Source organism: Eschrichtius robustus, chromosome 9 (genome assembly GCF_028021215.1).
Source record: "Eschrichtius robustus isolate mEscRob2 chromosome 9, mEscRob2.pri, whole genome shotgun sequence".
NCBI classification, from domain to species: Eukaryota; Metazoa; Chordata; class Mammalia; order Artiodactyla; family Eschrichtiidae; genus Eschrichtius; species Eschrichtius robustus.
The window spans coordinates 108,811,716-108,837,700 of NC_090832.1; the positions used below are offsets into that span (position 1 = coordinate 108,811,716).

The 25,985-nt window shown below is 36.6% G+C and overlaps 1 protein-coding gene across 1 annotated transcript in view; it reads right to left on the bottom strand.

Annotated features, from left to right (window-relative positions):
• The window catches only part of EYS (eyes shut homolog), a 1,820,808-nt gene that overhangs the window by 363,741 nt on the left and 1,431,082 nt on the right, over positions 1 to 25,985 (bottom strand). The window contains exon 31 of the mRNA XM_068550856.1: positions 25,794 to 25,947. Coding sequence (XP_068406957.1) covers positions 25,794 to 25,947 — 154 coding nt within the window. The remainder of the gene's footprint in view (positions 1 to 25,793; positions 25,948 to 25,985) is intronic.

The following is a 25,985-nucleotide window of genomic DNA, read 5'->3' on the forward strand; positions in this document are numbered from 1 at the left end:
TAATTGGAAGGTAAAATATCTATAGAAAAGTTCATTAAAGTTTTTATGAAATGTTTTTAATGAGGTGACATAAAATAAAAGGTAGTGAGCTTTTTTCTAGTCCTAGTGCAGCAATAGAAGGGATAGACTTTTATGGATGCTAAACCATCATATAATACTATACATTTGAGGGACACTTCACGCTTCAAAGAACTTTCATATGTATGTTACTCACAGAGGCCTGTATAGCAGAAAATGGGTGTTATTACCTTTATGTTTCAAAGAAAGGAACAGACAGGTAAAATCCTTCTTTGGAGTTATATGGACAGTGCTTTGCTTCCTCACTTCCCATTCACAGGATTTTGCTAGGTGTCCTGTGCCTTCATTTTTAAAAATTTTATCTTATTTTTTATTTTTAAAATTTATCTTATTGAAGTATAGTTGATTTACAATGTTCTGTTAGTTTCAGGTGTACAGCAAAATGATTCAGTTATATATATATAATATATATAGATTCTTTTTCATATTCTTTTCCATTATGGTTTCTTACAGGATATTGAATATAGTTCCTTGTGCTATACAGCAGGACCTTGTCGTTTATCCATTCTATATATAATAATTTGCATTTGCTAATCCCAAACTCCGCATCCATCCCTCTCCCACCTCCCCTCCCGCTTGGCAATCACAATTCTGTTTTCTACCTGTGAGTTTGTTTCTGTTTTGTAGATAAGTTAATTTGTGTCATAATTAGATTCCACATATAAGTAATATCATATGGTATTTGTCTTTCTCTGCCTGGCTTACTTCACTTAGTATGATAATCTCTAGGTCCCTCCATGTTGTGGCAAATGGCATTATTTTATTCTTTCGTATGCTGTGCCTTCATCTTGAATCATGATGAACATGTAAAGATCTATCCTTTTGCTCTATACCAAGGTATACCTTACTGAGCAGTGCTCTATGTTCTAATGATACATCATTGAATGGCATTATTTGTGGTTCTCTATGTCCACTCTGATGTACATCTACAAAGTTGGCGTTTTGGGTTTTGATGTGATTAGTATTTAGCTCTTCTTCCTAACAGTCACTATTTCTTCAGATCACTCCTGACAGGAGAGAGTAGAACCGTATTATTAACATGGGGAACTCAGCCTGCTAGTTACGGTGGTGGGCGTTATCGTGGGTGTGGCAATATATGTCTAGTTTATCTAAAAACAACATTAGCTGGCTTAGGTGTCAGTCAAACTCAAGTGCTTTGGGCTTCATCAGCCACTGAGTACTGATGTAGCCATGAGCTTCCCCAGGTGTAATGGATGCCCTGAATCTTTTGGGGGTGGGACGCGGTACAAAGGCCATGTCACCTTGACTCATTTCAGGAAACTATGAGCATCCTTACTCTAGAGCAGGAGACAAATCATTTATAGAATCTCTCTCTTTAACTAGTTTTAGGAATCGTCAGGACCACTTGCACATGTGAGTCCAAGTAGCAGACTAGATCATTGGCAATTTCTGGGCATCATCAATCCAAAACTTTTCTTTTTCTTGTTCCAAGAATCCTCCACAGAAGCTATGCCAAGTTAGAATTGTGTTTCTATCACTTTTTCTGAGGCCTGCATACTAGAGCAGGTGGAATTCCCCTTCAGCACAATCTTTGCTACTGCACCTGGTGACAAGGATGAGTGTCACTGCTAACACAATACAAGTGGGAGAATGCTCCTTTGCTATTTTATTCATTTGGAAGATGGGAGGAGATTCCAGAACATGTTTGAGTTCTTCCCAGTCCACCGCCTATAATTGGAAATTTCTGTCCTCCAAATTGTGGGAGCTTTACTAAGGTGTCTAAGAAGCCCTTATGTAAATTTTATGGTATTTGATATAGGGCTTTGTCCTGGAATCTCCTTCTTTTTAACTTTCTAACATTTTGTCTTTGAAGGCAGGATTGGGGTTCAGATGTTAGTGGCAATTAGAATTAAGCCAATTATTACAAAGTTAAAAAGTAGGAGGGAGAGGAGCTTCAAGATGGTGGAAGAGTAAGATGTGGAGATCAACTTCTTCTCCACAAATACATCAGAAATACATCTACATTTGGAGCAACACCTACAGAACACTTACTGAATGCTGGCAGAAGACCTCAGACCTCCCAAAAGGCAAGAAACTCCCCACGTACCTGGGTAGGGCAAAAGAAAGAAAGAAACAGAGACAAAGAATAGGGACGGGACCTGCACCAGTGGGAGGGAGCTGTGAAGAAGGAAAGGTTTCCACACACTAGGAAGCCCCTTCACTGGCGGAGAAGAGGGGTGGCAGAGGGGGAAGCTTCGGAGCCACGGAGGAGAGCGCAGCCACAGGGGTGCGGTGGGCAAAGCGGAGAGATTCCCGCACAGAGGATCAGTGCCAACCAGCGCTCACCAGCCCGAGAGGCTTGTCTGCTCACCCACCGGGGTGGGGTGGGGGCTGGGAGCTGAGGCTCGGGCTTCGGGTGTCGGATCCCAGGGAGAGGACTGGGGTTGGTGGCGTGAACACAGCCTGAAGGGGTTAGCACACCACAGCTAGCCGGGAGGGAGTCCAGGAAAAGGTCTGGAGCTGCCGAAAAGGCAAGAGACATTTTCTTCCCTCTTTGTTTCCTGGTGCGCGAGGAGAGGGGATTAAGAGCGCTGCTTAAAGGAGCTCCAGAGATGGGCACGAGCCGCGGCTATCAGCGCGGACCCCAGAGACGGGCATGAGATGCTAAGGCTGCTGCTGCCGCCACCAAGAAGCCTGTGTTCAAGCACAGGTCACTCTCCACACCTCCCCTCCCGGGAGCCTGTGCAGCCCGCCACTGCCAGGGTCCCATGATCCAGGGACAACTTCCCCGGGAAAATGCAGAGTGTGCCTCAGGCTGCTGCAACGTCACACTGGCCTCTGCGGCCACAGGCTCACCCCACATCCATAATCCTCTCTCCCCCCGGCCTGAGTGAGCCAGAGCCCCCAAATCAGCTGCTCCTTTAATCCCGTCCTGTCTGAGCGAAGAACAGATGCCCTCAGGTGACCTACATGCAGAGGCGGGTCCAAATCCAAAGCTGAACCTCAGGAGCTGTGCAAAGAAGAGAAAGGGAAATCTCTCCCAGCAGCCTCAGGAGCAGTGGATTAAATCTCCACAGTCAACTTGATGTACCCTGCATCTGTGGAATATCTGAACAGACAATGAATCATCCCAAATTGAGGAGGTGGACTTTGGGAGCAATGATATCTATATCTATATCTATATATATATATATTCCCTTTTTCCCTTTTTCTGAGTGTGTATGTGTATGCTTCTGTGTGTGATTTTGTCTGTATAGCCTTGCTTTTACCATTTGTCCTAGGGTTCTGTCTGTCTGGTTTTGTTTTGTTTTTTAGTATAGTTTTTAGCGCTTGTTATCATTGTTGGATTTGTTTTTTGGTTTGGTTGCTCTCTTCTTTCTTTCTTTCTTTTTTTTATTACTTAAAATTTTTTTTCTTAATAATTATTTTTTATTTTAATAACTTTATTTTATTTTATCTTCTTTCTTTCTTTCTTTTTTTTTTTCTCCCTTTTATTCTGAGCCGTGTGGATGACAGGCTCTTGGTGCTTCAGCCAGGCATCAGGGCTGTGCCACTGAGGTGGGAGAGCCAAGTTCAGGACACTGGTACACAAGAGACCTCCCAGCTCCACGTAATATCAAATGGAAAAAATCTTCCAGAGATCCCCATTACAATGCTAAGACCCAGCTCCACTCAATGACCAGCAAGCTACAGTGCTGGACACCCTATACCAAACAACTAGCAAGACAGGAACACAACCCCACGCATTAGCAGAGAGGCTGTCTAAAATCAAAATAAGGCCACAGACATCCCAAAACACACCACCAGATGTGGACCTGCCCACCAGAAAGAAAAGATTCAGCCTCATCTCCCAGAACACAGGCACTAGTCCCCTCTACAAGGAAGCTTACAAAACCCAATGAAAAAACCTCAGCCACTGGGGGCAGACACCAAAAACAATGGGAGCTACGAACCTGAAGCCTGTGAAACGTAGACCCCAAACACAGTAAGTTAAGAAAAATGGGAAGACAGAGAAACACACAGCACATGAAGGAGCAAGGTAAAAACTCACCAGGCCTAACAAATGAAGAGGGAAAAGGCAGTCTACCTGAAAAAGAGTTCAGAAAAATGACAGTAAAGATTATCCAAAATCTTGGAAATAGAATGGAGAAAATACAAGAAACGTTTAACAAGGACCTAGAAGAATTAAAGAGCAAACAAGCAGTGATGAACAACACAATAAATGAAATTAAAAATTCTGTAGAAGGGATCAATAGCAGAATAACTGAGGCAGAAAAATGGATAAGTGACCTGGAAGATAAAATAGTGGAAATAACTACTGCTGACCAGAATAAAGAAAAAAGAATGAAAAGAATTGAGGACAGTCTCAGAGACCTCTGGGACAACATTAAATGCACCAATATTCGAATTATAGGGGTCCCAGAAGAAGAAGAGAAAAAGAAAGGGACTGAGAAAATATTTGAAGAGATTATAGTTGAAAACTTATTGGAAAATTTAGGAAAGTTTATTAAGAAAACTTTCCTAATATGGGAAAGGAAATAGTTAATCCAGTCCAGGAAGCACAGAGAGTCCCATACAGGATAAATCCAAGGAGAAACATGCCAAGACACAGATTAATCAAGTTAACAAAAATTAAATACAAAGAAAAAATATTAAAAACAGAAAGGGAAAAAAAAAACAAATAAAAAGAAGGGTATCCCCATAAGGTTAACAGCTGATCTTTCAGCAGAAACTCTGCAAGCCAGAAGGGAGTGGCAGGACATATTTAAAGTGATGAAGGGGAAAAACCTACAACAAAGATTACTCTACCCAGCAAGGATCTCATTCAGATCTGACAGAGAAATTAAAAACTTTACAGACAAGCAAAAGCTAAGAAAATTCAGCACCACCAAACCAGCTTTACACCAAATGCTAAAGGAACTTCTCTAGGAAGGAAATGCAAGAGAAGGAAAAGACCTAAAATAACAAACCCAAAACAATTAAGAAAATGGTAATAAGAACATGTATATTGATAATTACCTTAAATGTAAATGGATTAAATGCTCCAACCAAAAGACATAGACTGGCTGAATGTATACAAAAACAAGACCCATATATATGCTGTCTACACGAGACCCACTTCAGACCTAGGGACACATACAGACTGAAAGTGAGGGGATGGAAAAAGATATTCCATGCAAATAAAAAACAAAAGAAAGCTGGAATAGCAATTCTCATATTAGACAAAATGGACTTTAAAATAAAGACTATTACAAGAGACAAAGAAGGACACTACATAATGATCAAGGGATCAATCCATGAAGAAGATACAACAATTGTAAATATTTATGCACCCAACATAGGAGCACCTCAGTATATGAGGCAAGTGCTAACAGCCAGAAAATGGGAAATCAACAGTAACACAATGATAGTAGTGGACTTTAACACCCCATTTTCACCAACGGACAGATCATCCAAAATGAAACTAAATAAGGAAACACAAGCTTTAAATGACACATTAAACAAGATGGACTTAATTGATATTTATAGGACGTTCCATCCAAAAACAACAGAATACACTTTCTTATCAAGTGCTCATGGGACATTGTCCAGGACAGATCATATCTTGGGTCACAAATCAAGCTTTGGTAAATTTAAGAAAATTGAAATCGTATCAAGTATCTTTTCTGACCACAATGCTATGAGACGATATCAATTACAGGAAAAAATCGGTAAAAAATACAAACACATGGAGGCTAAATAACACACTACTTAATAACCAAGAGATCACTGAAGAAATCAAAGAGGAAATCAAAAGATACCTAGAAACAAATGACAGTGAAAACACAAAGACTCAAAACCTATGGGATGCAGCAAAAGCAGTTCTAAGACGGGAGTTTATAGCAATACAATCCTACCTTAAGAAACAAGAAACATCTCAAACAAACAAAGTAACCTTACACCTAAAGCAATTAGAGAAAGAAGAAAAACCAAAAAACAAAAAAACAAAGTTAGCATAAGGAAAGATATCATAAAAATCAGATCAGAAAAAAATGAAAAAGAAATGAAGGAAACAATAGCAAAGATCAATAAAACTAAAAGCTGGTTCTTTGAGAAGATAAACAAAATTGATAAACCATTACCCAGACTCATCAAGAATAAAAGGGAGGAGATGCAAATCAATAGAATTAGAAATGAAAAAAGGAGAAGTAACAACTGACACTGCAGAAATACAAAGGATCATGAGAGATTACTACAAGCAACTGTATGCCAATAAAATGGACAACCTGGAAGAAATGGACAAATTCTTAGAAATGCACAATCTTCTGAGACTGAACCAGGAAGAAGTAGAAAATATGAACAGACCAATCACAAGCACTGAAACTGAAACTGTGATTAAAAATCTTCCAACAAACAAAAGCCCAGGACCAGATGGCTTCACAGGCGAATTCTATCAAACACTTAGAGAAGAGCTAAAACCTATCCTTCTAAAACCTTCCAAAATATAGCAGAGGGAGGAACACTCCCAAACTCATTCTACGAGGCCAACATCACCCTGATACAAAAGCCAGACAAAGATGTCACAAAGAAAGAAAACTACAGGCCAATATTCCTGATGAACATAGATGCAAAAATCCTCAACCAAATATTAGCAAACAGAATCCAAAAGCACATTATAAGGATCATACACCATGATCAAGTGGGGTTTATTCCAGGAATGCAAGGATTCCTCAATATATGCAAATCAGTCAATGTGATACACCATATTAACAAATTGAAGGAGAAAACCATATGATCATCTCAATAGATGCAGAAAAAGCTTTAGACAAATTACAACACCAATTTATGATAAAAACACTCCAGAAAGTAGGGATAGAGGGAATTTACCTCAACATAATAAAGGCCATACATGACAAACCCACAGCCAACATCGTCCTCAATGGTGAAAAACTGAAACCATTTCCACTAAGATCAGGAACAAGACAAGGTTGCCCACTCTCACCACTATTATTCAACATAGTTTTGGAAGTTTTAGCCACAGCAATCAGAGAAGAAAAAGAAATAATAGGAATCTAAATCAGAAAAGAAGTCGTAAATTTGTCACTGTTTGCAGATGACATGATACTGTACATAGAGAATCCTAAACATGCTACCAGAAAACTACTAGAGCTAGTCAATTAATTTGGCAAAGTAGCAGGATACAAAATGAATACACAGAAATCTCTTGCATTCCTATACACTAATGTTGAAAAATCTGAACATGAAATTAAGAAAGCACTCCCATTTACCACTGCAACAAAAAGAATAAAATATTTAGGAATAAACCTACCTAAGGAGACAAAAGAACTGTATGCAGAAAATCAGAAGACACTGATGAAAGGAATTAAAAATGATATAAATTGATGGAGAGATATAACATGTTCTTGGATTGGAAGAATCAACATTGTGAAAATGACTGTACTTCCCAAAGCAATCTACAGATCCAATGCAATCCCTATCAAACTACCACTGGCATTTTCACAGAACTAGAACAAAAAATTTCACAATTTGTATGGAAACACAAAAGACCCCGAATAGCCAAAGCAAACGTGAGAAAGAAAAATGGACCTGGAGGAATCAGGCTCCCTGACTTCAGACTATACTACAAAGCTACAGTAATCAAGACAGTATGGTACTGGCAAAAAAACAGAAATAAACATCAATGGGACAGGATAGAGAGCCCAGAGGTAAACCCAGGCACATATGGTCACCTTATCTTTGATAATGGAGCCACGAATATACAGTGGAGAAAAGAGAGCCTCTTCAATAAGTGGTGATGGGAAAACTGGACAGCTACATGTAAAAGAATGAAATTAGAACATTCCTTAACACCATACACAAAAATAATCTCATAATGGATTAAAGGCCTAAATGTAAGGTCAGACACTGTCAAACTCTTAGAGGAAAACATAGGCAGAACACTCTATGACATAAATCACAGCAAGATCCTTTTTGTCCCACCTCCTAGAGTAATGGAAATAAAAAGAAAAATAAACAAATGGGACCTAATGAAACTTAAAAGCTTTTTCACAGCAAAGGAAACCATAAACAAGACGAAAAGACAACCCTCGGTATGGGAGAAAATGTTTGCAAATGAAGCAACTGACAAAGGATTAATCTCCAAACTTTACAAGCAGCTCACGCAGCTCAATATCAAAAAAATAAACAACCCAATTCAAAAATGGGCAGAAGACCTAAATAGACATTTCTCCAAAGAAGATATACAGATTACGAACAAACACATGAAAGAATGCTCAACATCATTAATCATTAGAGAAATGCAAATCAAAACTACAATCAGATATCATCTCACACTGTTCAGAATGGCCATCATCAAGAATCTACCAACAATAAATGCTGGAGAGGGTGTGGAGAAAAGGGAACCCTGTCGCACTGTTGGTGGGAATGTAAACTGATACAGCCACTATGGAGAACAGTATGGAGGTTCCTTAAATAACTAAAAATAGAACTACCATACGACCCAGCAATCCCACTATTGGACATATATCCTGAGAAAACCATAGTTCAAAAAGAGTCATGTACCACAATGTTCATTCCAGCACTATTTACAATAGCCAGGACATGGAAGCAACCTATGTGTCTACTGACAGATGAATGGATAAAGAAGATGTGACACATATATACAATGGAATATTACTCAACCATAAATAGAAAGGAAACTGAGTTATTTGTAGTGAGGTGGATGGACCTAGAGTCTGTCATACAGAGTGAAGTAAGTCAGAAAGAGAAAAACAAATACCGTATGCTAACACATATATATGGAATCTAAAAAAGAAAAAAAATGGTCATGAAGAACGTAAGGGCAAGATGGGAATAAAGACGCAGACCTACTAGAGAATGGACTTGAGGATATGGGGATTGGGAAGTGTAACCTGGGACAAAGTGAGAGAGTGGCATGGACATATATACACTACCAAACGTAAAATAGATAACTAGTGGGAAGCAGCCGTATAGCACAGGGAGGTCAGCTCGGTGCTTTCTGAAGAGATGGGTGGGAGGGAGGGAGACACAAGAGGGAAGAGATATGGGGATGTATGTATATGTATAACTGATTCACTTTGTTATAAAGCAGAAACTAACACACAACTGTAATGCAATTATACTGCAATAAAGATGTTAAAAAAAAAAAGTAGGAGGGACCAGGAGAGAATTTGGTATCAAATACCGTAAAACAGGAATTTACTGTGTCTCATGATGACACTAGAATAAATTATCTGAAGAAATATTGAGTCATTGTGTTATATTTATAGAGTTGAAACACTTTGGCTCCAGTACCAGTGCCAAGCTATGAAACCAGCTTTCGATTTAAAAATTTTAGTAAATCTCTTCAAAAGTCTTAAACTAATACAAACTTAAATGAGTCTGTGTTTGGTGGAACAGAGTTCACAGGTTTTAAACTGTGAAACATTTTATCTCAATATATATCTTCTTTTATTTAGTGTGTTGATGAAGTCATGGGCAATTTGTTGAGGAGGAAGCTGGTGTAGTTTTCTTTAGCTGTATTAGGAAGCTAGGTGGCTGGCCATTTTTAAAAATAAATAAGATTGTCTATATTTTTAGTCCACTCTGTGAGAATTGTTTTAAAGAAGTTAATTAAGATAAATATGTTGTTAAAGATTGAGTCCTACCACTACGAATAGAATTTAAAGAATTTTCAAGGTAAAATATGTTTCCTGGTAGTTGTTTTAAGGCAGTAATCAAATACTCTCTTAACCACGGTGATAGGTGCCAATCAGAGCACAGGACCCACAGATGTGGGTTGGAAAACAGGTGCAGTATGAATCCATATCTTTAATCACAGCTCCTTCACTTAATGACAAACAATCCCTCAACATTTCCTCATGAATCTTGTTTTTCAACATGTTAAATCCCTATATTTAACTGCCCTATGTAGCAAAGTGTTTTCTTACACTATTAATTATTGCTTTTCTGCCTAAATTCCTATATTCAGTTTGTCCCTAAGTCTTCATTTGCTTCCTCTTACTTTCTTATATAATCTTGTCCTAACAATGATAGAGAAGACACATTTTAGAATTACACAGGCGGAAGGCTTTTAGGGCTTGAAGTCTATTTTGCTGTACAGTCTGCCACCACACAAGAGTAATTCAAACTTCTTCAGTAACCCTTTCGGACAGTCGGAGAAATCTACCACTGACAGTAAAGGATGAAGAGAGTGTGAAGCCTTCCTCAGTGTACATTGCTAATCCTCAAAAGAATTTCCTGCGTTTTATTTTAATTTATTGTGATTCTCTGCATTGGAAATTACGATGTTTGATGACAATTTGCTGAAGAGGTAAACATCCTGGCACCTTGAACTTTATGTCCTCATTATACCTCATCTCCATACAATTTCCACATGAGCGACGGTGTTACTCTACACTGTGATGTCATTGCTGATCCTTTTCCATCTGCTGCCCCCCTGGTAAATTCCTAATCTTTCTTCAAAATTCAGTTCATTTCCTACTCCGTGTTATAGATGTACTTGCCAACTGCATCTCCATTCCTCCTCTGTGGAGCCTTTGCGCTGCTATCAGGACTTGGGGGTCAACCAGTTCCCTGGTCTGTCTTGGTATCTTGACACACCAAAGATGAGGAGATGTGGGCCTGAGTCTTCACTGTTGTAACTTTGCTAATAGCCATTTCATTTGGATAATTTGAACTGAATTGTACAACTAAGAAGAACAAATCTGATTACATAGTCAAACAATCACTTGAAATCTTTTATATTAAACTAAATTTATATAGACTAGGCAAATCTACTGACATATTCAGTGAACATACTGTGAAGACTCAGGCTCACATTCAAATTATGATATCTTTGCTTAGAAAGCTCTCTTTTTGCATCACCAAGGACCAAACTAATACTTAACATCCTTGTTTCTCAAGATACATGTGAATGTTAACAGAAGAGCCTATGCAATAATCTTAATCCTCTTTCACCAACTCCTAGACTCACAGACATTCTTTAAAGATTTTCTTAAACTTACTTAATGGAAGAAATTTTCGTTTTACAGTCAATGTTCACAATTAAATACAAATAAACTGCATTATAACTTGCTGTCCAGCTTGTATTGATGTATGTTTTGTATGGATGGACATATTATGTATGATTAATGTGTTATGTATGGATAAAAGAGCAAGAGCAAAGTTTATGTATTCATGTACTTAATGTAATATAATAATAAAGTATTATGGTGTATTTCCCATATTAAGTTCCAGTTTTTCTATATTTCCTCTAAGAAATACCATATGGAGAAGTTGATGGAAAAGATAAAGAAATTAATATTGAAGTGATGAAGTTTGGCCTTTTTAAGATAAAAAGCTTACCAAACTTTCCATATAGACATGGCAATGTTTATCAATAAATCTAATATCTTATAGATTTAGCACAGTTCAACAGTCACCATCTGTTTCAAGAGCTGAAGGTTCTCACTATTTCATAGTTTCTTGGCTCTAAGACTAAAGGCATGCAATCCTTAGTTTGTATAATATTAACTATCAGAAACATGTGAAAAAGTTTTGCATATTTTAGAAAATCAGAAACATAAAGTACATTTTGAGTTATACTCAAAATTATAGCTGACAATACATTATGAATATTCTTTCTTCTTACATGAACTTGGGTGGTCCTCTGCTCATTCTCTGTATGGAGTTAGAGGTCAATACCAGCTGAGTTATAATACAGAAAATTTATGTGGGAAAATGGGAAAGCACTGCAGTCTGATTTTGAGCAAAGTTGTCTGAAAGGCGTTTGATGATTAAATACTGGTATTATGAGAAGTTGTTTGTTCCTTTCTTATTTTTCATAAATTATATGCTAGTAAATCTCTTCATTTGATATAGCTGAAATCAATCCTACTCAGAATCCTTTTTACTTCCCATTCTTTTGAGGTTAATGTTGGTTTTGCATTATAATAAATTTTTTATCTACTTTCTTGATCAAACAACTGTGGGAAATGAGCTAATAAAATAAATAAAAAATAATTTGCCCAGATACACACACACACACACACACACACACACAGATATACATCTATCTGTATGAGGTTTTTATCTCATAGAAATTAGTAAGATCAAACAAGAGGTAAAAATCAGTCCATTTATAAAACTCATCAGCAGTTTTTATTAATTTACTTTGTTTTCTGTACCAAATATCCAGGAGAGTAATGTGATGAAAATGCTTGCAATGGTTTTACTTGTTGTTTGTTTGAATTTTCACAAGTACTGAGGTTATTGCTATCCAACTACAGAAACTTTTCCAGCCTCTGTTCAATTGGTCTTAAACCAAGCATGAATTCCTTTACACTGACCTGCTATACTAAGAAGTGGCTGACAGGGATATGTAGTTCTGGCAGTCATGCAATTCTTGGCCAACATCCACTTGGCTTTGGCTACCCTAAAAGTCTGTTAACCAAAATGAATTATTAGATATTAGAGTGTGCCTTAGATATACACAGATGACTTTATACCTCTAGATAAATCTTTGAGAGAATGTTGTCAGGCGTTTGGGATGGCGGGAACTAAGGAAGGTAGAAGAGGTTATGTGGCTTTAAAACATGCAGATAACACAGTTAATTCCCTAGAGGAAAGGACATAGGGGTTCTTTAGGGAAAAAAAGTAATGAATAATGCGTTAGCTTTTGTATATGACAGACACAAAAGGTACTAGAAAAATTTAAACTTCAGAAACTTTAGAAAAAATATATATAGTAAGACAATTTTTCTGAACTTCCCCAATGGAGAATAACCCTTGTGGAAACCAATATTCTCTCTATGTGATCCCTTTCAAAATGTGTTGAAATGAAAGAAAAACTGTGCATGAGTATGAATTACAATGTATCTCTAGAACTGTGATCTCTGCTCCATTTCATTTAAGAAGAACTTCTATCTTGATACTGAATTGACTTCAATCACTACAGGTGGCTTATTCAAGTTTGTTCTATCCTGCCATCTCCTTTCATCTCCTATAATGCAGATTTAGTAGGAGGAAGTACTGACATAACAAAATAAAAATCGAAGCCATCTTTTACATGTTTACCTTAGAGCTCATTCCATTAAGTTTTGAAAATAAGTTCTTATAAATTATGCTATGGTATTTGATTGTCAAGAACCCTTAAATATGGAATAAAAATTCCATCAACATTCATATTATGAAAAAGGAACCTAATTCCCATGCTTTTTAGGGAGATGTCTGTTCTGATTTTGCATAGAAAGAGTTCTGTTAGTGAGAATTTAAAATTTTAATTCCAAATTATGCCTGGTTAAGGATGGAGAGATAAGAGTGGAGCACACAAGACAGTGAGGAGACAAGAACAAATACAACTAGATAAATGGAGGTAAAGCAAGGCAGTCACAGGCCAAAGTATTTACGGGAAAATGGAAATCAGAAGCCTCAATGTCTAAGTCTTTCTCCAATTTCTCTCCCCTCTGCCAGGAATCTTTACTCATGTGTATTGTATCTCCTGACTCCAAACTTCTAAGGGACTTGCTATTCTCAACTACTTATTTTTCTGTGTATTAACACCTTCCACTCAACTAATAATTCCAATCGACAATTAAACATGCTTAAGTCTCTTTAATCTTACATTTTTTTCCTCTTGACCCTTCACCTCTCTCTAGATCTCACCTTACCTCTTTTTACATTTCACAGTAAAATTCTTGAAAGTTGTCTACACTGGTTATTTCAATTTCCTCCAATCTGGCTTCTTACTCTATCCTCCTGGAATGATGCCTTCAGGGCATGGAATCATGAGGACCGTCCAATGGACTATCAGAGCATTTGATAAACCTTTCCTCTGCTTTCCCTGACCCCACTTCTTTTGTTTGCCTCCTACTCCTCTGGTTACTCCTTCTCATACTTTTTATAATGTCATATTCCTCTACTCAGTCATCGAATGTCAGCTCCTCAACACTCAGTACCAGGCAATTTTTTCAACTCACCCTATACGCTCATCCATACTCATGGTTTCAATTACCACCTGCATGCTGATGACTCATAAATTATATTTCCCATCCAGACCTCTCTTCTGAGTGTTACATCCATAGATTCCACTTGAAAACTCCACTTTGATGTACCAAAGGCACCTAATCTCATCAATGCTCAAGCCTGAACTCATTCGCAATCTTCTCTATGAAAAATGCTTTCCTTGCATTGTTTGCTAAAATCTATCTGGTTGCACATCAGAAGATGAGTATTCATTTTTGATACCTCTCCTTTCACTTCTGGTATTAATCAGTCAATTTTACTCCTAATTAGTTTTTTTTTTTTCAGGTTCATTGAAATCTAACTGGCACACAACACTGTATGAGTTTAAGGTGTACAGCATAATGATTTGACTTACATACAATATGAAATGATTATCTCAATAAGTTTAGTGAACATTCATCATCTTGTATAGATACAAAATTAAATAAATTGAAAAAATTTTTCTTTGTGATGAGAACTCAGGATTTAATCTCTTAACAACTTTCATATGTAACATACAACAGTGCTAATCATATTTATCATGCTGTACATTACTTCCCTAGTATTTATCTTACAACTGAAAGTTTGTACCTTTTGACTGCCTTCATCCAATTCCCCTCCCCCATACCTTGCCTCTGGAAACCACAGATTATTGACCATATTCCCCACACTGTACATTTCATACTCATGATTCATTTATTTTGCAACTTGAAGTTTGTACCTCTTAATCTCCCTCACCTATTTCTATCCTACCCCCACCCTTCTTCCGTCTGGCAACCTACTGTTTGTTCTCTGTATCTATGACTCTGATTCGATTTTGTTATGTTTGCTCATTTGTTTTGTTTTGTAGATTCCACATATAAGTGAAATCATACAGTGTTTGTCTTTCCCTGTCTGTCTTATTTCACTTAGCATAATACCCTGTAGGCCCAAGTGTGTTGCTGCAAATGGCAGAATTTCATTCTTTTTTTTATGGCTGAGTACTATTCCATTGTGTGTATGTGCGTGTGTGTGTGTGTGTGTGTGTGTGTGTGTGATATTTGTTGTCTTTTTGATAATAGCCATTCTGACAGGTGTGGGATGATATCTCATTGTGGTTTGGGTTTGCAAATTCCTGAGGATTAGTGACGTTTAGCATCTTTTCATGTGATTGTTGGCCATCTGTATGTCTGCTTTGGAAAAATGTCTATTCAGATACTCTGCCCATTTTTTAATCAGATTGCTTGTTTTTTTGACGTTGAGTTTTATAAGTTCTTTGTATATTTTGGATATTAACCCCTTATTGGATACATCATTTGCAAATATTTTTTCCTATTCAGTCGGTGGCCTTTTCATTTTGTTGATAATCTCCTTCATTGTGTAAAAACATTTTAGTTTAATGCAGTCTCATTTATTTATTTTTGCTTTTGTTTCCTTTGCCTGAGGTGATACCTAACCTAAAAAAAATTATTACTGAGATCTATGTCAACGAGTGTACTGCTTATGTTTTTTTAGCCGTTTTATAGTTTTAGGTCTTATCCATTTTGGATATATTTTTGTATATGGTGTGAAAGAGTAGTCTAGTTTGATTCTTTTGCCTGTAGCTGTCCAGTTTTCCCAACACCATTTATTAAAGGGAGGTTCTTTTCCTTGTTGCATGTTTTTGTCTCTTTTGTTGTAGATTAAATAAACAGGTAAGCCTGGGTTCATTTCTGGGCTCTCTATTCTGTTCCATTGATTTTGTTTTTTTGTTTTTTGTTTTTGTTTTTGGTGCCAACACCATACTGTTTTGATTTTAGTAGCTTTGTTACTACAAGTTTGAAATCATGCAGTATGATACTTCCAGCTTTGTTCTTTTTTCTCAAGATTTTTTTTGGCTATTTGGAGTCCTTCATGTTTCCACACACATTTTAGAGTTCTTTGTTCTAGTTCTATGATAAATGCCACTATTTTTAATGTATTTAATGAGTTAACTTTTTTTTTAAACATCCTTATTGGAGTATAATTGTTTTACAATGGTGTGTTAATTTCTGCTTTATAACAAAGTGAATCACCTATACATATACATATATCCCCATATCTCCTCCCTCTTGTGTCTCCCTCCCACCCTCCCTATCACATATATATGGAATCTAAAAAAAAAAAAAAAAAAAAAAAAAGGTTCTGAAGAACGTAGGGGCAGGAGAGGAATAAATAAAGACGCAGACATAGAGAATGGACTTGAAGACACAGGGAAGGGGAAGGGGAAGCTGGGATGAAGTGAGAGAGTGGCATGGATTTGTATGCACTGCCATTGGTGTTTTGACAGGAAATGCATTGAACCTTTAGATTGCCTTGGGTAGTATTGTGATTTTAACAATATTAATTCTTCCAACCCATGGACACAGTGTATCTTTCCATCTGTTTGTATCATCTTCAGTTTCTTTCATCAGTGTCGTGTAGTTTTCCAGGTACAGTTCTTTTATCTCCTTAGTTAGATTTATTTTTAGGTATTTTATCCTTTTTTGTACGATTGTTTAAGTGTGATTGTTTCTTAATTTCTCTTTCTGTAGTTTTTTATTAGTGTATGGAAGTGCAACAGATTTCTGTGTATTAATTTTGTATCCTGCAACTTTACATAATTCGTTGATGGGTTCTAGTTGGTTTTTTGGTGGTGTCTTTAGGATTTTCTATTTATAGTATCATGCCATCTGCAAACAGTGACAGTTTTAATTCTTTGTTTCTAATTTGGATTGCTTTTATTTACTTTTCTTGTCTGATTGCTCTGGCTAGAACTTCCAATACTATGTTGAATAAAAGTGGTGAGAGTGGGCATTCTTGTCTTTGTCTTGATCTTAGAGGAAATGCTTTCAGCTTTTCACCATTGAGTATAATGTTAGCTGTGGATTTGTCATATATGGCTTTTATGATATCAAGGTATATTCCCTCTATACCTACCTTGTTGAGAATTTTATCACAAATAGATGTATAATTTTGTCAAAAACTTTTTCTGCATTTATTAAGATGATCATATAATTTTAACCTTCAATTTGTTAATGTGGTGCATCACATTGACTAATTTGCAAGTACTGAACCATTCTTATATCTTTGGGATATATCCCACTTGATTGTGGTATATGGTCCTTTTAATATACTGTTGAATTTGGTTTCCTAGTATTTTGTTGAGGATTTTTCGTCTATTTTCATCAGTGATATTGGCTTGTAATTTTCTTTTTTGTGTTGTCTTTGTCTGATTTTGGTATCAGGGTGATGCTGGCCTTGTATAATGAGTTTGGAAACATTCTTCCTTCTTCAATTTTTTGGAAGAAGTTGAGGATAGGCATAAAACCTTCTTTAAATGTTTGGCAGAATTTACCTGTGAAGCTGTCTAGTCCTGGACTCCGGTTTGTTGGGAGGTTTTTCTTTTTTTTTTTTTTTTTTATCTTTATTTGGCCCTACTGTCTCTTGGAAACAAAAGTAATATTTAAAACAGGATGATAAATATTTTAAAAATTTTAACAAGGAACTAGGTATAACTCTAATGGTATTATTAGATTCTAAAGTTCAGTGGAAATGTTTAATTGAAATATTAATATAATCCATTTCCCCCCATGGTCATGGGACCATCATCATAGGACCTTAAGAGCTACCAACTATGTTTGGGATAAAGGGAAATTTTATATTATCTCAAAATTATCTTTAATTAAATGGGGTCAGGGTAACATTTGGTCTGCTGAAAGTAGGGAGGAGATGTTACTACAAGTATGCATTTCCATTCAAATAAAGGTAATATGCGGTAGGAAGGGAGAGTGAAGAGAATGATCCTTGGGTCATAATATTTCTAAATCTCTGAGAGCAGACCCAGGATTAAATGGACACAGGGACACAGTGATAAATATAGAACTTAATCTGAGGCACTTAATGACCTGCCATTAAGATTATTTCAATTCAATTACAATGAAATTTAATTACTATTTACTGAGTGCCTAGAAGAAACAAAGATTTGATCATGGGTTTCTTTGTATTCCTTTACTTTTATGTATTTACTTTTTTTAAACATCTTTATTGGAGTATAATTGCTTTACAATGGTGTGTTAGTATCTGCTTTATAACAAAGTGAATCAGTTATACATATACATATATTCCCATATCTCTTCCCTCTTGCATCTCCCTCCCCCCCACCCTCCCTATCCCACCCCTCTATGTGGTCACAAAGCACAGAGCAGATCTGCGGCTGCTTCTCACTAGCTATCTACTTTATGTTTGGTAGTGTATATATGTCCATGCCACTCTCTCACTTTGCCACATCTTACCCTTCCCCCTCCCCATATCCTCAAGTCCATTCTCTAGTAGGTCTGTGTCTTTATTCCAATCTTGCCACTAGGTTCTTCATGACCTTTTTTTTTTTATTCTTTACTTTCCATATATATGTGTTAACATACTGTATTTGTTTTTCTCTTTCTGACTTACTTCACTCTGTATGACAGACTCTAACTCCATCCACCTCACTACAAATAACTCCATTTCATTTCTTTTTATGGCTGAGTAATATTCCATTGTATATATGTGCCACATCCTCTTTATCCATTCATCTGTTGATAGACACTTAGGCTGCTACCATGTCCTGGCTATTGTAAATAGAGCTGCAATGAACATTTTGGTACATGACTCTTTTTGAATTATGGTTTTCTCAGGGTATATGCCCAGTAGTGGGATTGCTGGGTCATATGGTACTTCTATTTTTAGTTTTTTAAGGAACATCCATACTGTTCTCCATAACGGCTGTATCAATTTACATTCCCACCAACAGTGCAAGAGGGTTCCCTTTTCTCCACACCCTCTCCAGCATGTATTGTTTCTAGATTTTTTGATGATGGCCCTTCTGACTGGTGTGAGATGATATCTCATTGTAGTTTTGATTTGCATTTCTCTAATGATTAATGATGTTGAGCATTCTTTCATGTGTTTGTTGGCAATCGGTATATCTTCTTTGGAGAAATGTTTATTTAGGTCTTCTGCCCATTTTTGGATTGGGTTGCTTGTTTTTCTGTTATTGAGCTGCATGAGCTGCTTGTAAATTTTGGAGATTAATCCTTTGTCAGTTGCTTCATTTGCAAATATTTTCTCCCATTCTGAGGGTTGTCCTGTGGTCTTGTTTATGGTTTCCTTTGCTGTGCAAAAGCTTTTAAGTTTCATTAGGTCCTATTTGTTTATTTTTGTTTTTATTTCCATTTCTCTAGGAGCTGGGTCAAAAAGGATCTTGCTTTGACTTATGTCATAGAGTGTTCTGCCGATGTTTTCCTCTAAGAGTTTGATAGTGTCTGGCCTTACACTTAGGTCTTTAATCCATTTTGAGTTTATTTTTGTGTATGGTGTTAGAGAGTGTTTAATTTCATACTTTTACATGTACCTGTCCAGTTTTCCCAGCACCACTTACTGAAGAGACTGTCTTTTCTCCACTGTATATGCTTGCCTCCTTTATCGAAGATAAGGTGACCATATGTGTGTGGGTTTATCTCTGGGCTTTCTATCCTGTTCCATTGATCTATGTTTCTGTTTCTGTGCCAGTACCAAACTGTCTTGATTACTGTAGCTTTGTAGTATACTCTGAAGTCAGGGAGCCTGATTCCTCCAGCTCCATTTTTCGTTCTCAAGATTGCTTTGGCTATTCGGGGTCTTTTGTGTTTCCATACAAATTGTGAAATTTTTTTTTCTAGTTCTGTGACAATGCCAGTGGTAGTTTGATAAGGATTACATTGAATCTGTAGATTGCTTTGGGTAGTAGAGTCATTTTCACAATGTTGATTCTTCCAATACAAGAACACAGTATATCTCTCCATCTATTTGTATCATCTTTAATTTCTTTCATCACTGTCTTATAATTTTCTGCATACAAGCCTTTTGTCTCCTTAGGTAGGTTTATTCCTAGGTATTTTATTCTTTTTGTTGCAATGGTAAATGGGAGTATTTCTTAATTTCACTTTCAGATTTTTCATCATTAGTGTATAGGAATGCAAGAGACTTCTATGCATTAATTTTGTATCCTGCTACTTTACCAAATTCATTGATTAGCTCTAGAAGTTTTCTGGTAGCATCTTTATTATTCTCTATGTATAGTATCATGTCATCTGCAAACAGTGACAGCTTTACTTCTTCTTTTCCAATTTGGATTGCTTTTATTTCGTTTTCTTCTCTGATTGCTGTGGCTAACACTTCCAAAACTATGTTGAATAATAGTGGTGAGAGTGGGCAACCTTGTCTTGTTCCTGATCTTAGTGGAAATGGTTTCAGTTTTTCACCATTGAGGATGATGTTGCCTGTGGGCTTGTCATATATGGCCTTTATTATCTTGAGGAAAATTCCATCTATGCCTACTTTCTGCAGGGCTTTTATCATAAATGGGTGTTGAATTTTGTCGAAAGCTTTCTCTTCATCTATTGAGATGATCATATGGTTTTTCTCCTTCAGTTTGTTAATATGGTGAATCACGTTGATTGATTTGTGTATATTGAATAATCCTTGCATTCCTGGAATAAACCCCACTTGATCATGGTGTATGATCCTTTTGATGTGCTGTTGGATTCTGTTTGCTAGTATTTTGTTGAGGATTTTTGCATCTATGTTCATCAGGAATATTGGCCTGTAGTTTTCTTTCTTTGTGACATCTTTGTCTTGTTTTGGTATCAGGGTGATGGTGGCCTCGTAGAATGAGTTGGGGAGTGTTCCGCCCTCTGTAATATTTTGGAAGAGTTTGAGAAGGATAGGTTTTAGCTCTTCTCTAAATGTTTGATAGAATTCGCCTGTGAAGCCATCTGGTCCTGGGCTTTTGTTTGTTGGAAGATTTTTAATCACAGTTTCAATTTCAGTGCTTGTGATTAGTCTGTTCATAATTTCTATTTCTTCCTGGTTCAGTCTCGGCAGTTTGTGCATTTCTAAGAATTTGTCCATTTCTTCCAGGTTGTCCATTTTACTGGCATAGAGCTGCTTGTAGTAATCTCTCATGATAGTTTGTATTTCTGCAGTATCAGTTGTTACTTCTCCTTTTTCATTTCTACTTCTATTGATTTGAGTGTTCTCCCTTTTTTTCTTGATGAGTCTGGCTAATGGTTTATCAATTTTGTTTATCTTCTCAAAGAACCAGCTTTTAGTTTTATTGATCTTTGCTATTGTTTCCTTCATTTCTTTTTCATTTATTTCAGATCTGATCTTTATGATTTCTTTCCTTCTGCTAACTTTGGGGTTTTTGTGTTCTTCCTTCTATAATTGCTTTAGATGCAAGGTTAGGTTGCTTATTTGAGATGTTTCCTGTTTCTGAGGTAGGCTTGTATTGATATAAAGTTTCCTCTTAGAACTGCTTTTGCTGCATCCCATAGGTTTTGGGTCGTCGTGTCTCCATTTTCATTTGTTTCTAGGTATTTTTTGATTTCCCCTTTGACTTCTTCAGTGATCACTTCGTTATTAAGTAGTGTATTGTTTAGCCTCCATGTGTTTGTATTTTTTACAGATCTTTTCCTGTAATTGATATCTAGTCTCATAGCGTTGTGGTCGGAAAAGATACTTGATATGATTTTAATTTTCTTAAATTTACCAAGGCTTGATTTGTGACCCAAGATATGATCTATCCTGGAGAATGTTCCATGAGCACTTGAGAAAAATGTGTATTCTGTTATTTTGGGGTGGAATGTCCTATAAATATCAATTAAGTCCATCTTGTTTAATGTATCATTTAAATCTTGTGTTTCCTTATTTATTTTCATTTTGGATAATCTGTCCATTGGTGAAAGTGGGGTGTTAAAGTCCCCTACTATGATTGTGTTACTGTCAATTTCCCCTTTTATGGCTGTTAGTATTTGCCTTATGTATTGAGGTGCTCCTATGTTGGGTGCATAAATATTTATAATTGTTTCATCTTCTTCTTGGATCAATCCCTTGATCATTATATAGTGTCCTTCTTTGTCTCTTGTAATAGTCTTTATTTTAAAGTCTATTTTGTCTGATATGAGAATTGCTACTCCAGCTTTCTTTTGATTTCCATTTGCATGGAATATCTTTTTCCATCCCCTCACTTTCAGTCTGTATGTGTCCCTAAGTCTGAAGTGGGTCTCTTATAGATAGCATATATACAGGTCTTGTTTTTGTATCCATTCAGCAAGTCTATGTCTTTTGGTGGGACCATTTAATCCATTTACATTTAAGGTCGGAGGTTTTTAATTAGTCATTAAATTTAATTACTAGTAATTGGTCTGTTTATATTTTTTATTTCTTCCTGATTCAACTGTGAGAGATTGTTTGTTTCTGTGAATTTATTCAGTTTTTCTAAGTTGTCCATTTGTTTGGTGTATAATTGTTCATAGTACTCTCTTATAATCCTTTGTATATTTGTGGTGTTGTTTGTTACTTCTTTCAGAGCTGGTGTGAGAGGCTGGCTCCTAACATGAGTGACTGTGGGGTTTGGGGTGTCCCATAGCTTGTGTCAGCCCCCTGGGGGATAGGGCCAGATCCCAGGGCAACTGGCTTAGGGGTCCATGGTGTCCCAGAGCTGGTGTTGGCCTGCTGGTGCATGGGGTTGGGTCCTGGAGAGGCTAGCCTCAGCAGGTCTAAGGCAGCCAGCCTGCTTGTGGGTGGGCCTGTGTCCCTGCCAGGCCAACTTCTTGGCCTGAAACATCCTAGTACTGGTGCCAGCTGGCTGGTGGGCCAGTCTGGGTCCTGGCACTAATAAGCTAGAGAGAGGATTCCAAAATGGTGCTTGCCAGCATCAGTGTCCTTATGGTAGAACGAGCTCCCTAATATGGCTGCCACCAGTGTCTATGTCCCCAGGGTGAGAAACAGTCTCCTCCTGCCTCTCCAGGAAGCTCTACAAGATCAGCATGTGGGTCTGACCCAGGCTTGTCTCAAATCACTTCTTCTGCCCTGGGTCTTGGAGTGTGTGAGATTTTGTTTGCACCTTTAAGAATGGAGTCTATCTTCCACAGCTCTCTGGCTCTCTTATATGCAAGCCTTGCTGGTCTTCAAAGCCAATGTTCCTATGGCTCATCTTCCTGGTGCAGGACTCCTGGACTGGAGAGCCTGATGTGGGGCTCAGACCCCTTGTTCCTTGGGGAGAACCTCTACAATTGTAACTATCCTCCTGTTTGTGGGCCACCCACACATGGGAATGGGTGTTGACTATATCGTGACTCAGCCCCTCCAACCCATTGTCTTGTGGTTCTTTAAATCTTTAGCTGTAGAAGATTTTTTCTGCTAGTCTTTTGGTCTTTCTGATCAATAGTTGTTTTGTAATTAGCTGAATTTTTCTGTGCTCATGGGAGGAGGTGAGCTTAGAGTTTTCCCACTTTGCCATCTTGACCACCAACCTTAATTATTTTTTTAATCTGTCAATTTCTATATGACACTAGCCTAGTCCAAGCCACCATATGTCTTATTTGGACATATAACAGACAGCTAAGTGGCCCCCTTCAATCACTCTTTAAGCCAGCTATAGGGCCCTACAGTGTTTGCCATCTGGTGGACCCTCAGTCTTCACTTTCCAATCCTCAGCCATCCTCCTCTGCTCCTCTGTTCCATACACAGTTGGTCTATTGGATCCCTTAATATACTGTGGCTCTTTCCACCAAAGGCTCTTTCCTCATACTCTTTCCACTGCCTGGAACTCCTACACCAATGCTTTGACTGTTTCTGCTAGTTTGTTTTTACCTAGTTCATCACCTCTACCCATTTTTCAGAGAGCTTCCTTTGACTCTTTATCCTAGGCCAGGCTACTTTGTAATTTGTTTTCCTTGCACCATTTTTTTAAAATTTCCCACACATCTCAAATTTTAATTATTGATATTTCCTCCTTAGTGTGACTATTTGGCAATCTGCCTCACTAAACTTTATATAAGAATTAGGATTTTGTCTGTTTTGGCTTAACATTGAATTCCAGGAGCTTAGTATAGTACTACAAATATTAAAAAAAAATTTGTTACATGAATAAATAAAATTAAAAACAGGGAAAAAACCGCAGAAGAAACAGAAAGAAAAATGAGAAAAATTAAGAAATATTGAGAGAGCAAGTGGGCACTCAACTTTTCTAAAATTAATTTGTAGTTAATTTATTTTAACTAATTTATTTAAATTAATATAATGTTTTAAAATTATATAAATTATATAAATTTAAATAATTTAAATACATAGACTGTTTTAAAATTATATAAATTTAAATAATTTAAGTAATATAATATGTAATGTATAATATAATGTATCATATATAATATAGTTCTAGGGTCAGCCTTTAATGCAAACTATTGTCACCCTGAGGTCTTGTAGGATATTGATGACAAGACAAATCAGAATTACATTTTTGCATCAGTAAAGATGGATGTATTTCACTTTCTAAATTTTGGATAAAATTAATCCAAAGTCCTTTGTTTTCAGTTTTAATAAAAGTGTCAGTAATTTTTTACAGGATGCTTTCAACTTGAGGCTACCTAAGGATTTGAAGGGTTTGTTTGAGGACTGCCTGACTAGGTCCTCTTTCGTTAAAGGCAAAACATGAAATCAGTCCTTCAAGAAAGTGTGACCAAAAATAGAGATTACTTCATATGTAATAGACTGTTTGTATAAAATGATGACATTGTTTAAAATGATGAGGTTATCAAGAAATGCCTTTTAAATTGGTTTTAAGTTATTCACCTTCTCATTGGGCTCCTTTTCTGTGATCAACATCATGCTTTTGTAAGAGAAATGATTGAAATTGGAGTTAAGTCCATTGCTCTCAAAGTTTGTTTTTTTCTGTACATAACTCAGTGTTCCAAAAGGGTATGCCTAATTTATGAATAACAATTTCATTACCTTAGGGTAATTTCATTGCCTTCTAGTCATAACCAGCTGAATTTCCCAGCCCAGACACTCTCATTTCTTCATTCATTCAGACATTTATGAGAATCTGTCAGATGCCCTACTAAGTACATTAAAGATGAGTAAGATACTGTTCCTGCCTGTATGTATTTTCCATTTTCAGATTGGGGTCAGTTTCTTTGATTTTATTTTCAGATTGATGCAGACCCTGGGAAAGATTATTCGATTTATATAACCTTCATAGGTCAGCCAAGATTCCAGATGATCAGACAAACTTATCCAAATGTCATCTAATACATAAAGTCAGACACAAAATGTTATTTTTAACTGACAAAGAGTAACTTTGGAGAACATTATCACTAGATTGCTATACTGATGAGCAATTTTAAATTCTTGGCTGCTACATGTAAATTTTTTTCAGTAGTGCCCTTGGGATGTGATCATCATATTTAGCCATTTCTCTTTTTAGGATTTCCTAATTTTGAAGCATGAATTAATTTCAAGACTGCCTTCCAAAATTTTATATGCTCCAGAGGGACATTTCCATTTAATATGCGATTTTTTTCTACTGAATTTTCTTTTTTCTGTTCTGTGCTAATGACATTTCCCCCCCTCCATTTCCTAAGAGCAGTGCTCTTTTCACTCAATAGATATTTTGTTGAACAATTGAACTAGATCTTAATTTCAGCTGAACTACCCAATTCTTTAATCTATTTATTTGCTTCAAAATATTTTCAGAGAAATTCATTCATTTTGTCTAAAATTTGATTGATAATGGATGGTATCAAATTTGTAGTTTAATTCACTAAAATGAAAAAAAAAACGATTGGGAAAACAATTTTCAGAGAGACCTTTTTTTCTTTCTTTCTGTATTTAGGTGGCTATTACACATGTAAAAAACTTTTAAAAAATAAGGCTCAGCACTATAGTTCAAGGAACTACTATGGGGTACTTACCGTATTGTTATAGGGATGAATGCATTTCTGTTAATTCTGTAATTAGCAGAAAGAGTCAAGATATTTTGAGAACTTCCACATCCATATTTAACTGTGGGCTTTCCTTCCACAAGAAATAAATGAAGAAACTGTTGTCCAAAATTCTTCTCATTACCTTTAAGAAAAAATGTTACAGTAAATTAGTGATTAATG